At 51.2% G+C, this 16597-nt stretch overlaps 1 protein-coding gene across 1 annotated transcript; it reads left to right on the plus strand.

Moving 5' to 3' along the window:
* The first annotated feature begins 10954 nt into the window (after positions 1-10954).
* Positions 10955-13188, plus strand: LOC149316825 (insulinoma-associated protein 1a-like). Its single transcript, XM_089518765.1, has one exon. The coding sequence runs from the start codon at positions 11064-11066 to the stop codon at positions 12348-12350; it is 1287 nt and encodes a 428-aa protein (XP_089374891.1). The 5' UTR covers positions 10955-11063; the 3' UTR covers positions 12351-13188.
* The last annotated feature ends 3409 nt before the right edge of the window (positions 13189-16597 follow it).

A 16597-nucleotide genomic window follows, 5' to 3' on the forward strand; every position in this document is an offset into this window, starting at 1 on the left:
TTCAAAATACGAGATCTTCATGTTGGGGCAAGTTGCTTAGGTGTCCTATTGTTAGGAAGTTTCTAATTAGGGGAATTTCTAGTTAGCTCACATTGCCGAGAGGGAGGGATAACAACACCCTCACGAGACCGTGTCCTTTAGTTTATACCAAAGGACCAAATAATCCCTTAAGAGATGATGCGGAGACAGGTTTCTCCATTTAAAGTCCAAATATTTATTGAAGAGGGGAACATGCATACAGCAATGAGCACTCACACACACACACTAGAGCAGCGGTTCCCAACCTGTGGGTCTTGTCTAAATGCAGGACTATGACCAACATTGTCAATTTCTTTCTTTTCTTTCTTTCTCCTGTATAATTTTTAACACCTTTGCCTAATGAAGACGCCAGAGGGGCTTCGAAAGCTTGCAATGTGTATAATGTGCATTTTGGTTGGTCAAAAAAAAAAAAGTATCACTGTTTTGTAGGTTTTGGATGATACCATCCTTTGCTCTATGGTCAGCATGGCTACCCCTCCGATATGATTTCAAGGTGAACCCAGTTCACCTTACTTACTAACAAGTGCAAAGAAACTTCAATAGCTTTATAAAGATTGTGAGGTTGAAGGCTTTCATAGCCGGCATCCATGGTTTTTTCGTGATTTTTTTCGGGCTCTGTGGCCATGTTCAAAACTCACTGATTGAGTTTATTCCCAACGTTTCACCAGCGTCTGTGGCTGGCATCTTCAAAGAAGATGTGGCGAAACGTCAGGAATAAACTCTTCTAGAACATGGCCACAGAGCCTGAAAAAGCCACAAAAAACTATTTATAAAGACTTCTTGGGAGGGAACTTATTAAGTAGTCCTTGAGGATCTCCTGTTCATTCCTGTGGGGCTTGTACAGGAGACTCTCCCTTGCCCCCCATGGTTTGTGCCACAGGCCCTTATCACACGAGCCAAATTTGAAGTTATCCCAGGGTCAGTGTGAAGGCAATGCAGGGGCAACCATGGGGTTTCAAGCAGGAGCCATCTTAAACACAATTGGTGGTCATTCCAGAGTTAGGTAAATCCTCTTTCCCCCGAATTTACCTAACCCTGGAATGACCCCCGATTGTGTTTAAGATGGCTCCTGATTGTTTTTGGCATCGTGTGATAAACAAACTGGAAACCCCATGATTTCCCCTGCATTGCCTTCACACTGACCCTGGGATAACTTCAAATTTTGCTCGTGTGATAAGGGCCATAGTGCCGCACTCAACAAAAACCCCTTGTGTGCTGTTTCAGTGCAACATAAAAATGCTCACTCCTCTCTGCCTCCCCGGATGCCTCTGAACTGTCGTTGCTGTGTGCCTTTCAAACCCTTTCTGACTTGGGGCAGAGTGGTGTGTGTGCGTGCGTGCGTGCGTGCTTTCTGTTTATAACTATTTATGCTGCTATTAATAGTTTATTTTAAATTAATTTTAATTGTAATATGTTTAATTCTTTTTAAAGGGGGGGCTATTGTAATATTATATCAATTTTGTATTGTATTTTGGATGTGTGTGTGTGTTTTTTTAAATATGTTAGCCACTTTGATTGTTTTATTACAGAAAAGTGGGATACAAATAAAAGATGATGATGATGATGATGATGATGATGATGATGATGATGATGATGATGGGCAAGACTTGTTCCCAGGAGGTTGGCCATGGCCTTTCCCCTCAGGCTGAGACTTGCCCAAGTGGTGGGTTTCCATGAGTTGAGGGCTTTGAACCCTCCAACCAAGGAGAACCCTTCTGAAAGGAGGACAACAACCGCAACATCTTGACTATGGAGTTTATCACATGGGAGGAATTTCTCTTCATTTCGAATGAAAAGAAAGTGAGGCCAGAACACATTCACGTGAATTCACTTGTTCAGCGAATCTACGTGAATTCGAATTGCATTCGAACTGACTTCCCATTGCCCCAAAATAGCTTGCCATTGCCTGAAATTGTGTGTGATCACCTCTCACACAATAACGTGAAACCCCACGATTGCGTTCAAACTGACTTCCCATTGCCCGAAATTGCCTGTGGTAGTCTATCACGCAATAACGTTAAACCCCATGATTGCGTTCGGATTGCCATTGGATTATACTTCCAATTTCCCTTGTCTGATAACGTCCCAATGCAGGGTTATGACTAACATCGTCAATTTCTTTTCTTTTCTTTCTCCTGTATAGTTTGCCTAATGAAGAAACCAGTAGGGCTTCGAAAGCTTGCAACATATATAATGTGCATTTTGGTTGGCCCAGTAGAAGTATACTCATTCCTCCATGTTTGCGGCTTTGATGTTTGCGGATTTGATTATTCATGAATTTGATTCATATGTTCTCTCTAGAAATATCTAGGCCCTCCAGCACAACTCTATGGTCAACTTTAGCTAAAAGACGCATGGAAAGACCTAGAGATTCCTAGAGAGACTACTCCACCAGGCCTTTGTAGCTCCTCCAGGGCAGTTCTATGGTCAGTGTCTGTCGGACGTTGACCACAGAGTTGCACTGGAGGACCTAGAGATTCCTAGAGAGGTGTCCTCTCAGGTAAAAACATGGTTTTTTGTTGTTTGCGGTTTTTCCATATTCATGAGGGTCTTGTGCCCTTAACCCTAGCAAATATGGAGGGACAAGTGTATCACTGTTTTGTGGGTTTGGCTCTTTTTGGCCTCAAAGCAGAGACTCCTGCCAAAATCAGGAGCACACTCTCCTTAAAGCTTGGCTGAGGGGGGGAAACCCAATTTGGCGCCTTTAATGGCAAAAAGGGCTGGTTTTGGCAAGGGGGCTGCTTCCAGAGGGGCTTTTGCCAGGACTGGAGACTAGCTGAGGGCTTAAGCCCTCAGCTAGTCGCCAGTCCTGGCAAAAGCCCCTCTGGAAGCAGCCCCCTTGCCAAAACCAGCTTTGCACTTAAGACACTTGAAACCTTTGCACTGGGGGCACTAAGGAAGGCGTAAAAACCTCCTTATCCCAAAGTCGGAGTTGTGTGTGACAAGCTGTTGTAGGGAGAGAGGATAGAGAGGAGAGGTTTGGCTCTAAAAAGGCCTGAGGAGGAGGAGGAAGAGGAGGAAGGAGAAGAAACCTCCTCCTGGGCAGCTGTATGCTAATAGAGCCAACGCGCCCTCCTCCTCCCTCATTAAGGCGAGGAAGGCAAGGCACACATCGCTGAGCAAACACACTCCGGACAAATGCAACACGCGCCCAGAGGACAAAGGGAAAGGGAGGGGAGGGAAGGGAGGCTCTCTGGGAAGGAGGCAGGTGGCCCTTCCAGGCCCTCCAAAGAGGCAACACACTTTGGAGGAGAATGCGGCCGAAGTCGGCCAAGGCTCCAAGAGTGCTTTCCTCTTGAGAGGGATGGAGAGAAACGGTGGTCCTGAGGAGGGGAGGAGTGGGGGGCTTTGGGGAAGAAGGTGGGGTGTATATTTGAGAGAGAGAAGGGGGACACTTTCCCTGACACTTTTCCCGCCTTTTTCTTTAAAAGGGTGCCTTTCTGGGTCGGAGGCGCAGAGGTTTGGACGACACTTTCCTCACACGCACAATAATAGTAATAGTAATCATATGAGAGTGTGCCTGCCGCCCAGGTTTTGCAAATGCCAATATGAGGAGTCTGGAGGGTGACCCTGGCTTGACAACTCCTTTTCCTGAGGTGTCCTCCATTTCAGCCTCCTGTCCGGGAGGGATGCCCATACTGTCCTCCATTTGGACGAAGAAGCACGCCTTCGAGAGTGTGTTTCTGGGTTCTCTGTAGGAAATTCGTCCATTTCCCCAGGACTGTCCTCCTATTCTGCGGGGCCCTGTCCTCCTTTGCAGATAGGACATCTGCTCAGCCTAGGCGGGGGTGGGCTGGGGAAGGGAGCCTTGGGGAGTGTTAAACACACACACACACACACAATTGCACACACAGAGCCTGGCTCCCTCTGTTTCTTCCCTCCCTTGGTTCTTTTGTGCGTAATTATTTAAACGGGAGATCCATGGCAGCTTTATGCTAATGGGGCAGAACAAAAGCGGGAGGCCCGGGCGCGTGTGTGTGGTGTGTGTTGGGTTGTGTTGTGTGTGTGCAGAGCAGCCCTGGAGGGAGCAGGGAGGGAAGGGGGCCCGTTCGCGTGCCTCTCGCGTGTCCCCGGGGCAGACGCAGCAACCGCTAATTCCTGCCAACACAAAGGCCTCCCCTTCGCCAGGCCCTCCCAGGCCCCCGGGTCAAATGCTCCCGAGAAAGGAGCCCATTGTGGAAGCAACAAGAGCCGCTGCCGCTCCAGAAGCCCCGCCGCGGGAAGAGAGGAGGAGGAGGAGGAAGGGGAAGAGGAGGAAGGAGAAGAAGATTTGCACAGCGCTGCGCTAATTTACAGTGCTTTATAAAAAAAAGTTTAATAATAATAATAATAATGAGGAGGAGGAGGAGGAGGAGGAAGAGCAGAAGGAAGAAGAGGAGGAGGAGGAGGAGGAGGGAAGAGGAAGAAGAGGAAGAAGAGGAAGAATAAGAAAAGGAGGAGGAAGAAGAGGAGGAAGAAGAAGAGCAGAAGAGGAGGAGGAGGGAAGAGGAAGAAGAGGAAGAATAAGAAGAGGAGGAGGAAGAAGAGGAGGAAGAAGAAGAGCAGAAGAGGAGGAGGAGGAGGGAAGAAGAGGAAGAATAAGAAGAGGAGGAGGAAGAAGAGGAAGAAGAAGAAGAGCAGAAGAGGAGGAGGAGGAGGGAAGAAGAGGAAGAATAAGAAGAGGAGGAAGAAGAGGAGGAAGAAGAAGAGCAGAAGAGGAGGAGGGAAGAGGAAGAAGAGGAAGAATAAGAAGAGGAGGAGGAAGAAGAAGAGCAGAAGAGGAGGAGGAGGAGGGAAGAGGAAGAAGAGGAAGAATAAGAAGAGGAGGAGGAAGAAGAAGAGCAGAAGGAGAAAGAAGATGAAGAGGAGGAGGAGGAGGAAGAAGGAGAAGAGGAGGAGGAAGAAGAGCTGGAGGGGAGGAAGAGCAGAAGGAGGAAAAAGATGAAGAAGAGGAGGAGGAGGAAGAAGAAGAAGCAGAAGAAGAGGAAGAGAAGGAGGAAGAGGAAGAAGAGTCCCCTCTCCTGCCCCTCTGTTTCCCTCCCTTCTGCGCTCTCCTTCCAAATAGGTGAAGCGGAGCTGCAACTCAGAGCAGGCGCTTGCAGTCCCTCCTTCCTGAGTTCCCTGGGATCAATCAGGGTGACCAGACCCGGTCCTCCTTTTCCAGGACAGGTTTCCACCTTCTGTCCCGGAGGAATTCTCAAAATGCCACTGCACCCCCAATTCCAGCATGACTAAGAAGCACGAGTTCAACTTCATTTTAGTGGTTTCAGTTTTTTATATGTTGGAATGTGCTCCATTTTTTGCTGGAAGGTCCTCCATTTCTCGGTGCCTTGTCCTCCATTGCGGTGGGAGGAGCTCTCCCTTGGGTCGTCTGAGGCCTGACTGAGTGGCCACCGAGAAGAGTATGGAAGAGGGCCACCAACTCCCTCGGCGGCCCTTCTAGCTCTTCGCAAGGCAGGCATTTCGAGGGGGGCTTCGAGGCTGGTCTGCCCCTCATGAGGTCCGGCCCCTGTTTGCTTTCCGTGGGTCCAAAGGCAGAGAGCTTTACATTACTTTAGGCATACTTTCCTCCTCCTCCTCCTCCTCCTCCTCCTCCTCTTCTTCTTCTTCCTCCTCTTTTTCCTCCTCCTCTTCCTCGTCTTCTTCCTCCTCCACCTCTTCCTCCTCCTCCTCCTCTTCTTCCTCTTCCTCTTCTTCCTCCTCCTCCTTCATCTCTTCCTCCTTCCTCTTCTTCTCCCTCTCCTTCTTCCTCATTCTCCTCCACCTCTTCTTCTTCTTCACCATCATCTTCCTCCTCCGGCTGCTGCTCATTCTCCTCTTCTTCCCATCAGTTAATGCTTAAAGAAAAGAAGTGGAGTGCCTCTTCCTGGGTGCTTTCTTTATACTCCGCAGTTCTGGCGCCACTGCCGCTGCCTCCTGGGCTGCATCCCATGGCATCCTGGGCGCTGTCCTTTTGGTGAGGCCTTGGGCATTCGATCGTGGCAGACAGTCCCAAGTACCCCCATCTCACAAACTCCAAATGCCTGAATTTCATAGGAACCATAGCCCTTACAACCCAAGGGACCCAAGTCATTCCTTCGCTGTTGAGCCTGTGTCCTGAGTGCGAAACCATCCAATTCCCAGCATCGCTGGACAAGCCAGAGCTGCTCTTTCCACACCTCTAGTAGCCTCCCCTTTATCTGCCAGGGAAAGCTCAGCTCCAGAAAGTGATGCAAATTTTGCTTCCTTCCACACTTAGGAGCTGGCAAAAGACCCCTCAGTCCCGGGTTCAAATCCTATTTCGAGAGGGCCTCCCTCTAAAAGGAAGGAAGGGGGTGCTTTGTCCCAATTGTTTGTTGTCATTAAGTTGCCTTTCAATGGACTTGGACCCAGGAGGGCGACCCCATGAATGAGAGACCCCCAAGTCCCCCTGTGATCCTCAGCTCAGATCCTGCAGATTCATGTCCATCTGGGATGGGCTCTTCCTCTTTTCCTATTGCCCTTCGCTTTCCCAATTCTTTTCTAACCAAGTCTTCTCAATTTATGGCCAAAATAGGACAACCTTGGCTTCCAGGCCTTGCATCTGCTTTAAGGAGAAGGAACCAGACCCGACTCTTTCAAAACAAGCTAAAATAAGACCTGCTTAAACGCTAAGTGACCAGAGAAACTTCCCGGGGCTGGCAGTGGAAGAGAGAGAAAGGAAAAGGGTCCATTGTGGCCAAGTCCTTTCCGACTTATGGCGAACCTATGGTGGACCGGGTTTCCTTGGCAGGGTTTCTTCAGAGGAGGTTTGCCATCGCCATCCTCTGAGGCCGAGAGAGTGTGACTTCTTGCCCAAGGTCACCCAGTGGGTTTCATGGCCGAGTTGGGAATTGAACCCCAATCTCCAAAAGTCCTTCCTAATCTTAGCCAGGGAACAAAAATCCACCAAACACTGACACCTTTTACTGGCCAACCGAAATGCACAATATACCTGTTGCAAACTTTCGAAGCTCCATGGGCTTCTTCATCAGGCAAGATGTTACAAACCAAACAGGAGAAAAAGACAATTGGAGATGTCAGTCAAGTGCCTGCATGTCGTTTCAGTCCTTAGGAAAGTCAGGGAACCGGGATCAACCGGGGGCGGGTTTCGGATGATGCTGAGCATTTGGGAAGACCGGCTTCCTCTGCTACTTAGAGGCTGGGGCTCTTGGGTTTGAAAACCACTGCATGCTCCAATGCTGGGAAAGGCGGCAGGTGCATAAAAGGATGCTTTTGTTGTAAAAGAAATATCTAATCCAGGGCTTGGTCCAGCAAGATGCCAGGCAGAAATCTCTTCCCCCCCCCCCCCGATGCCTGCTTTGCTGCTGGGCTTTCCCTATATGCTCAGAGGCACTCTCATCTGTCGAGGTGCTTTGCATTGAAACAAACCCGTCCTTATTAATCCGAGGAGTTAAATTTACTACCCTTTGGGCTATTTCCCCTCCGAAAGCAAAGCAAACAAACGAACAAGTTCGGCTAGGATTTCCATTGAGATCCTAGGAAGCCCTCCATTTCGGTGATTTCGGCCCTTCCCTTCCTCCCTTTGCATTCAGCCTCCCCCCCCCACCTTACTGCTCTCCTGATGCCTTGGATGGTAGTAATAATAATAATAATAATAATAATAATAATAATTATTATTATTATTATTATTATTATTATTATTATGCCTTTTCCCACTGAGACTCAAGGCAGGATTATAGCAATTGTAAAAAATTAATAAATCATAAAATAAAATTACAGTTCAAAATAAACAGACTCTCCCCCTCCCCAAGGAACTACAACTCCCACCCCTTCGAGGATGATGGGAGTTGTAGTCAACACAGTTGTAGTCAACAACATCCTCGTACAAGCTTGCGGAGGCTATACTTCTCAAGGAGGTGACTCTGCGTAGGAGGCTTTCTCTTGTCTACTTTCTAGGACTTTCTAGGAGATTTTAAAGGAGGCTGGGAGTGGACCATAAAAACCCTTGGGCAAGTCACACTCTCTCAGCCTCAGGGGAAGGCCATGGCAAACCTCCTCTGAGCAAATCCTGCCAAGTAAACCGATCCTGACTCAATCTTCCTTCCTTCCGTCCTTCCTTCCAGCTTTAAACCCCCCTCAATATATGTCGGACCTGGAGTACTCAGTCCTAACTTTCGCGGAGCCAAATGTCTCCATTTCCGACATCGGGACATTCCCATATATCCGATTTAAACGAGTGGGCAAAGGGCACCCGAGACCTTGGACTGAGTAGGAAAGGAAAGGAGGGAGAGTAGGTTACGGAAAGCTCCTGTTAGAGCCACACCTGGGGTGACTTTCCCTTAGGGTTTCTCTTTTGCTTTAGGAGATCCCAAGCTTTGGGGATGAGTCCTGGGCTGGGCCTGGGGCAGGTCAAGGCTCTGACTGCCTCCTCCTCTTGAGCCAGGGCTGGGAAGGGGTGTGTGTGTGTGTCCCTGTGTGTAGGTTTGTCTTGTGTCCTCCACTCCCTCCAAGTGCAGCCGCCTTCCCTTCGGCCTCTTCGGGCCCCCGTTTGCTGAGTTCAGCACCAGGCAGGAAAACAGCGCCGGGCTCCCAGGCTGCCTCTGTGTTGTGTGTGTGATGGATCTGAGAGCAGGGGGAAGACTCCCCCCCCCAGCCAAACCCCTCTTTTTAGAGACTTAGGGAGGGCCTGGGTGTAAAAGAAGAGGGTTCTGGGGGAAGCCGGGGAGAGTTTGCTCCTCTTCGGAGCCCCTGTCCCGGCCTGTGGAGGGGGCCTGGCCCTTAGAGCTTCCTCTTCCCCTGGATCCCCTCCCCAGGCGCCTCTTGCCCCTCCAGATCCTTAGCTTTCAATAGCCAGAGGTTAATATCCTTGCCAAAGGTGGCCGGGAAAGGAGGGCTGGAGAGGACAGGCAGGGCCTTTGCTTTGGCTCTTCCTCCTCTTCCTCTTCCTCCTCGTCTTCCTCCTTTTCCTTCTCTGCCTTCCCCTTCTCTTGGCCACTTGGTTAGCCCTCTTGATTTAGCCTCAGATGTCAAACAGGCAAAGTGCAAGGGCTGGATTAAAATGCATGAGTTTCCCTCCCTTCGCCTCCCCCCCAACCTCCTTCTAGAGCCGCCGAGGGATCTCTCTTCAACTTTAAAGAAGCTGCATCAGCATGGCCGGCCCCCATCTGCCCCCTTCCAGGGAAAGGATTGGGGTCTGGACCAGCTGGTGACTCGATTGAGGAAAAGGAGGGGTTCTTCTGCCTCTGAAGCACAAAACCCCCCAATGGCCCCCTAAGTCCAGGAGGGCTTCCAGTGGATGGATGAGAGCCCCTCCGAGGAAGCTGAAAGAAGCCCCTTTCCAAAGGGCTCAACCTCATTGGTGATGCCCAGGCCGCAAAAGGCTCAAAAATGCCCCCCAAACAAGAAAATGGCCCTATAAGAGAGCCAAACACCGACTGGGAATAAGAGTAGTAGTAGTAGTAGTAGTAGTAGTGTAGTCTACTTCTTTGGATGCGTTTGGTTCAAACTGGAACGAGGCACCTGAGGAAGTAGACTTAAGTCTATTGTTTCCGGAAAGAGCCATGTAAATGTATGGTCTTACACAAATAATAATAATAATAATAATACTCCAACTCCCAGAATTCCATTTCTTGAGTCAGAAAAGGACTTAAAGCGGTACCCAACCGGGTTATTGCTCCAGTGTGGATGCAGCCTAGGTCAGAAGGGAGGTTGCTGGCAAGCAGACAAGTCTAGGCGAGAGAGAAGGGGCACCTGTGAATCAGTACTCAGACACGTGTCACGGATCAGTCAGACCACAAGGCCAAGGGAGGCTCCCTCCCTGCCGAGGCTGGCGATGCCTGGCAGAGCCACAGGTTCCTCGGCTCCCCTCCAAATCCTTTCAGGGGGCAGCTGGGGAGGCTGCTTGCAGGCCAGCCCTTGCCGCAGCAGCCGTGACCTGCTTTCTGGGGACAAAGAGACCCTCCACAGGGCGGGAGAGGGCAGGGGGCCTTGGCAAGGCACCAGCAGCCCTGCCCTTGCCTTGCCTTCTTGGCCGGGTGGGTGCTTCTTCCTCCGCTTCTCCCTCCTCAGTCACTTGCCCAGGGTGACCAGGGGTCCCCTCAAGGTGTAGGAGTCTCAAGGGGGAGCAAAACGGAGGACGTTACTACATTAAAAAAAGAACTCAGGGAAATGATAAACCTCATGTTCCTTTGCTATGCTCCCAAGGCAGGAGATTGCAGGGGGGGGGGGGGATTGGGAATGTAGATCAGGGGTCGCAGAAAAGGCGGCCACCCTGGACCTGCCTTGCTTTGACCTCCCCCCCAATCTCACCCCACCAAAAGGAAAAAAACCCATTCAGCGTGGGCTTTTCCATCAGGCCTCTCTTTCGGGTCCCATCTCCCCGGAGAGCCCTCCTTTGTTGCAAGGCTGTTCTCCCCCCACCCCCAGCCCAGCCCCACCGCCTCCCTGGTCCCGGGGCTTGGCATTGTCATGCTGATGGCGACGATGATGATGATGATGAAGGCGCTTTCCATTTGGAAAAAAGGAGGAGGAGGAGGAGGAGAGACACAAAGGCCCGGCACGTGCGCCTCCTCCTCCTCCTCCTCCTCCTCCTTTTTCTTCTTCTTGGGGGGAAGCAGTGGACCGTGAAAGGGGGAGGAGAGGGGCGTGTGCCTTCTGGGGGGAGGAGGAGGAGGAGGAGGAGAGGAACAAGGGAAGGGAGAAGAAAAGGAATGGAGGGGAGGAGGCTGCAAAGGCCCTTCAGGTGCCTGGCCTGCATCAAAGCCTGCCTCCCTCCCCGGGAAGCCCACCCACGCACGCGCCAGCAGCAGCAGCAGCACCCTCAGCATCCTCCCTCGCATCCTCCTCCTGCTGCTCCTCTTCCTCGGCGGGAGGCTCTGATTGGCTCCGGGCGGAGCAGGAGGCCCGAACAATGCCGCCTTCCCGGCTTAAAAAGGGCGGGCGTCCAGGCTGGGCGGCTCTAGGGGGGAGGAAGGCCAAGGCGGAGGAGGAGGAGGAGGAGGGAGAAGAGGGAGAAGAGGAAGAGGGAGCAAAGAAGGAGGCGCGGAGGAGGAGGCTTCTGGGTCCGAGGCCGGATCCGCCCGAGGATGCCCCGGGGCTTCTTGGTCAAGCGGAGCCGCAGACCCACGCCCATCTCTTACCGGACCCGCTGCTGCTGCTTCCCGGACGAGCAAGAGGCGGCCCCCCGGCTCCTGGTCCTCCCTCCTCCTCCTCCGCTTCCTCGGCCCGGCTTCGTCCCGGAGCCCCCCGAGGGCCTGCCCCACTTCGGGACCCCCGAGGCCCCCCATTCGCAGAAGGCGACCCGGGAGGAGGAAGACGGGGAGGATTTGGGATCCCAGGTAGCCACAGGCTCCTGCTTGCCTCCGGAGCCTCCTCCTCCGCCGCCGCCGCCGCCGCCTCCTCTGCTGCTGGGTCCCGGAGGGGAGGCCAAGCTCTGGGCAGTGGCCCCTGGGCCCCTTCCTCCTCCTCCTCCTCCATCGGGGCCTGTCCCTCCTCCTCCTCCTCCTTTGCGGAGCCAGGGTCCCTCCAAGCGCCCTCCGCAGGGTCGGAAGGGGAAGGCGGCGCGGAGGCTGCACTTCGAGGACGAGGTGACCACGTCTCCGGTGCTGGGGCTGCGGATCAAGGAGGGCCCCCCGGAGGGCCAGCACCCCCAGCCTCATCCCGCCCCGCACCCGCCTCCTCTGGGGGAGTTCATCTGCCAGCTCTGCAAGGAGCGCTACCCGGACCCTCTGGCCCTGGCCCAGCACAAGTGCTCCCGCATCGTCCGCGTCGAGTACCGCTGCCCCGAGTGCGACAAGCTCTTCAGCTGCCCGGCCAACCTGGCCTCCCACCGCCGCTGGCACAAGCCCCGGGTACCACCATCACCAGCAGCAGCAGCAGCCAAAGCGGCCAAAGCATCGCCACCACCGCCGCCTCCGCCTCCTCCTCCGCCGCCGCCCATGGAGCCTACGAAAGGGAGCATCGAAAGGGACACGCCGAGCCCCGAGGAAGAGGCGGAGGAGGAGGATGAGGAGGAGGAGGAGGAGGAAGAGGAGGAGGTCAAGGGCTTCCGACGCCCTGCGCCCCTCAAGAAGCAGCTGCCTCTCCAGCATCAGCATCATCATCATCCCTTGGCGGAGGACGGGGCCCCTGCGGGCCGGAGGAGCCCCGTGGCGGAGTGCCACCCGTGCCCGGTCTGCGGGGAGGCCTTCCCCAGCAAGAGCGGCCAAGAGCGGCACCTCCGCCTCCTCCACGCCGCCCAGGCCTTCCCCTGCAAGTACTGCCCGGCCACCTTCTACAGCTCCCCGGGCCTCACCCGCCACATCAACAAGTGCCACCCCTCCGAGAACAGGCAGGTCATCCTCCTCCAGGTGCCCCTCCGGCCTGCCTGCTAAGGGGGCTCCTCCGCACTCGCAGCCAGGCCCCGATCGCCTCCTTCGGATGGGGCCCCAAAACCCACAGGGGCCCCGTCCTTGGCCCCCTTTCCTCCGCCTGGACTCTTTGGCAGAAGCCCTTCTTTCAGCGCCGGCTTCCGACTTCTGCACTCAGCCTTGGCTCAAAGATCCCCTTTCGACTTTCCTTCCCAAAAAGAAGAAACCAGTCTTAATCAACGACGATGATGATGGCGATGATGATGATGATGATGGATGCCTTTGCCTTTCGCAGGCTACGAACTCCAAAACTTTGGACCCCTTTGATTAGCTTTATGGTGGCTTGTGAACCGCTGGGATCTGGCTTTACCTATACTGTACATTTTCTTTCTTTTCTTTCTTTCTTCCTTCTAGATTTCTTTTCCTTTCTTTCCTCTCTTTCTCTCCTTTCTTTCTCCTTCTTCCTTTGGTTCCGTTTTTTTGGTCCGCCAACGAAACCGAACCGCTTCAAAGAGATGAGTTTTCTTTTTTAGCCTAGCCGCCAAAATGCCTTCTTGGACCGGATTGTTGTTGAAGCTAAAAGACAAAAACGTTGTCAAAAAAAATTAATATGTTGTAGAAGCTGCCTTAAGACGATGACGACCTGCCAATCTGTTTGTTTGTTTGTTTGTTTGTGTTTCTCCTTCTCTTTCTCCTCCTTCCTTTTTCGGATAGTAGAGCCTTCTCTGTTTGACGCGCTCTCTGTGTATATGTTGATTTATGCGTAATTGTTAATTTATTGGTTATTTATTATTATTAATTATGGTGTTGAGATATATATATATCTATATATATCGTTTCCGACGTGCTTTTTTGCGCCTGTCCTCCGATGCCTTTCTCCCGCCATTTCACTGTGTTTTTAAGGGCCGCGATCCTCGGTTCAGGAGCAAGTCCCATTGAGCTCAATGCCAGCCCCATGGAGTTCAATGCCAGCCCCATTGAATTCAACGGGATCCGCTTCTCTCCGCTTTCGAGGCTGCGCCGCCGCCGCCGCCGTCCTTTTTTTAAAGAAAGAGATCTGTTGGGGGAAAAGAAAAGGGTTTTAACTTTTTTATACCGAAAATAATAATAATAATAATAATAATAATAATGAAATACTACAACGGCGACCCTTTCCTCCTTGGCTTCGAGGCTCTTGAAACCGCTTACTTTTAGATGCAATCTCTTTTTCTACACACATTTTTATTTTCTTAACTGTTTAGCTATTTATAGAACGCTTCGATAGAAACTGTTTTAACTGTATGACTATTTACTATTCGAATAATAATAATAATAATAACAACAACAATAATAAAAATATTTTCAAAGTCAAAGGCGCATTTTCTCTCTCTCACACACACACCCCCTTCCTTTCTTTTCGTGTTTCCGCTTTTACTACTACTAGTTGCAGCTGCAGTCGTCTCTAAACCTACATTTACTTGGACCTCAACTCAGTCTGTGGTAGTGTTGTTGTTGCTGCTGTTGTTGTTCTCGTTTTAAGTCGTTTCCGACATACGTCGGCCCTGAAAGGCGACCTTTCGGCCAGCGAGGCGTAATGGTTGGATCGTCGGGTTAGGACCCTGAGTTCGAATCCCGGCTCGTTGGCCTTGGTCGAGTCACACTCTCTCAGCCTCAGAGGAAGGCAAAACCACCTCTGAATAAACCTTGGCAAAGAAAACCTTTTCATAGGGTCGCCATAAGTCAGAAACGACTCGAAGGCACACAGAACAACAACAACAAGGGCTTTCTTGGCCAGTTGCTCTCCAAATATATACATATATACATAGAAATATGCCAAGACTACAGGCTTAAATTCGTAGTTTCCTCCGCGTTGTCCTCCAGAGATGGGAAAGTCCCTGGACTTCCATGGTTTCAAAGCCGGTGGGGCTTGGACTGGCCCAGTGGCCACTGGTTCTCTAGGGCTTAAAAGACGTTGGGATCCTCAACCTAAAGACCAGGCTTATGTTTCGCACTTGAAGACACACACACCACACGCGAGTGTTATAGCGGTATCGTTCTGCTTGTGCTGCTTCTCAATGGCATCCTAGGATCTGCAGTTGAGGGAGGGGCGCTTGAGGGAGCTCGCTAAACTACCAATCCCAGAATTCCACAGGAGGAAGCCACAGCAAGCAAAGTGGCACAATAACGTTTACAACACTGGGCTGTGGCGTTGTCTTTAAGGCTCCATGCCTGCTGCAAAAACAAAACAAAAGAAAACAAAAACAAACAAACAAAAACATCAGTTTCGAAACTGTCAGGGCGCAATGCTGTGGAATCCTGGGAACTGTAGTTTCGTGAGGCATTTTAGCTTTCTCTGTCAGAGACGCCCAGCTCTTCTCTTTCTTGCCTCAGGGCCAGGCTGCAAAAGGCGGGAAGGCGAGGAAGTGTCTCCTCCTCAGGGGCCTTTTGGGGACCCACAGCCCAGAGGCTTCCCACCCAACAAGCCACTCTCACACACCCCAGGAAGCATATATATACATATACACACACACACACACACATTAATTATATATTAATACAGCATATTAATACAGGGGCATCAATATATTGAGTTGTTATGTATAATGAATCTAAAGGGAATCACTCCACTCCACCAAAAGCATCTGAGGAAATGGACTGAAGTCTAGGAAGGTTCCTGCTCCCAACTTCTTCCTTTCAATGAGTCTCAAAGGGGCCACAAAACCTCTCTCTACATACAGTTGGACATTGCATGACATAAATGTATCTGAGGAAGTGGATTTAAGTCTAGGAAAGCTCTTGCTGCCAACTTCTTCCTTTCAGTCAGTCTCAAAGGGGCCACCAGGTTTCTCTACATAAAGATTTCTCTACATTTCTCTCAGTACATTCAATATAAACATGTGGTGGCAAGTCGTTTCTGACTTATGGTGACCCTATCATGAGGTTTCCTTGGCAAGACTGGCTCAGAGGGGGGTTGGCCATGGCCTTTCCCCTGAGGCTGAGAGAGTGTGATCGGCCCAAGACCATCCACTGGGTTGCCATGGCCCAGTTGGGACTCAAACCCTGGTCTCTCCAACACTCAAGAATGGAGCTGCATGGAAAACTCCTTGCTTTTGGAAGAACCTTATATCCTCTTGCCCTGGCTATACCCTCCTAGTCTTACTATGAGCCTGTAAAGACAGGCCAAAATAAAGCTGCTTCGGGCCACTTTGGAGGAATGCAAAGGACTGGAGCATGGCTTTGGTGCAGCTTCTGGCCTCTTATGATGCATGTGTCATTTGAACAACATACCTCCAAAGTGACCCGGAGCAGCTATATTTTGGCCTGTCTGTATGGGCCTTATACTAACTTCAGCCTCCCATGCTTCTCAGGCTGGCTTTCCTGAGCACAGATGCTATGGATGGACAACAGCCAGGGTGGCCAGATATGTCCTATTCACCACAAAGGAGGACAACTGGCCACAAAATTTTGGGGGGGCATTCGAGATAAAACAGTGGGCGCTCCGAAAGAAAAGCTCGAAACACTCTCAGCAATAGAAACTCATACTTCCTAGTGATGCTCAAAATGGAGGATGTTTTGGAATTTCTCCTGGAAGATAATGTACAACAGATCTTGGAAAAGGAGGAACCCCAAAGCGTCCGTCCTCCTTTTAAACATCACTAAGAAGCATGGATTTGTATTTATATGAAGTGGGTTTTTTTAGCTTTTATTTGGTCACATCCTCCCCTTTTCTGGAATGCCCTGCATTTTGGGGAGCCTTGTCCTCCTTTGCAGATAGGACACCCTGTTCCCTCCTTGGAGGTCTTTAAGCAGAGGCTGGAGGGCCATCTGTTGGGGATGCTTTGATTGAGAGTTCCTGCATGGCAGAATGGGGTTGGACTGGATGGCTCTTGCGGTCTCTTCCAACTCTAGGATTCTATGCCTGATGGAGAAGGACCCAGGAGTATGTTTTTAGTAAAGGGAGGTTCTCAGCAAGACTCCCATCTATTCCTTGCAAGTTGGTTCTGATTTATGGCGACCTTATCTTAGACTTAGGGTTTTCTTGGCCAGATTTCTTCAGAGATTTTCCATTTGACTTCAAGAGTCAGCATGGTGCAGAGGTTTCCACACTGGACTCTGAAGGCCAGGGTTCAAATCAGGCCTATTGAGTGACCTTGGGCGAGTCACGCTCTCTCAGCCTCAGGAGAAGGCAATGGCAAACCTCCTCTGAAGCAACCTTGCCATGAAAACCCCATGACAGAAGGCTCCCCTTAGGGTCACCATAAGCCAGAAATGACTTGAAGGCACACAACAAC

This window comes from Sceloporus occidentalis, unplaced genomic scaffold (genome assembly GCF_023333645.1).
Source record: "Sceloporus occidentalis isolate IW3139 unplaced genomic scaffold, rSceOcc1.0.p SCAF_3, whole genome shotgun sequence".
Classification (NCBI taxonomy): domain Eukaryota; kingdom Metazoa; phylum Chordata; class Lepidosauria; order Squamata; family Phrynosomatidae; genus Sceloporus; species Sceloporus occidentalis.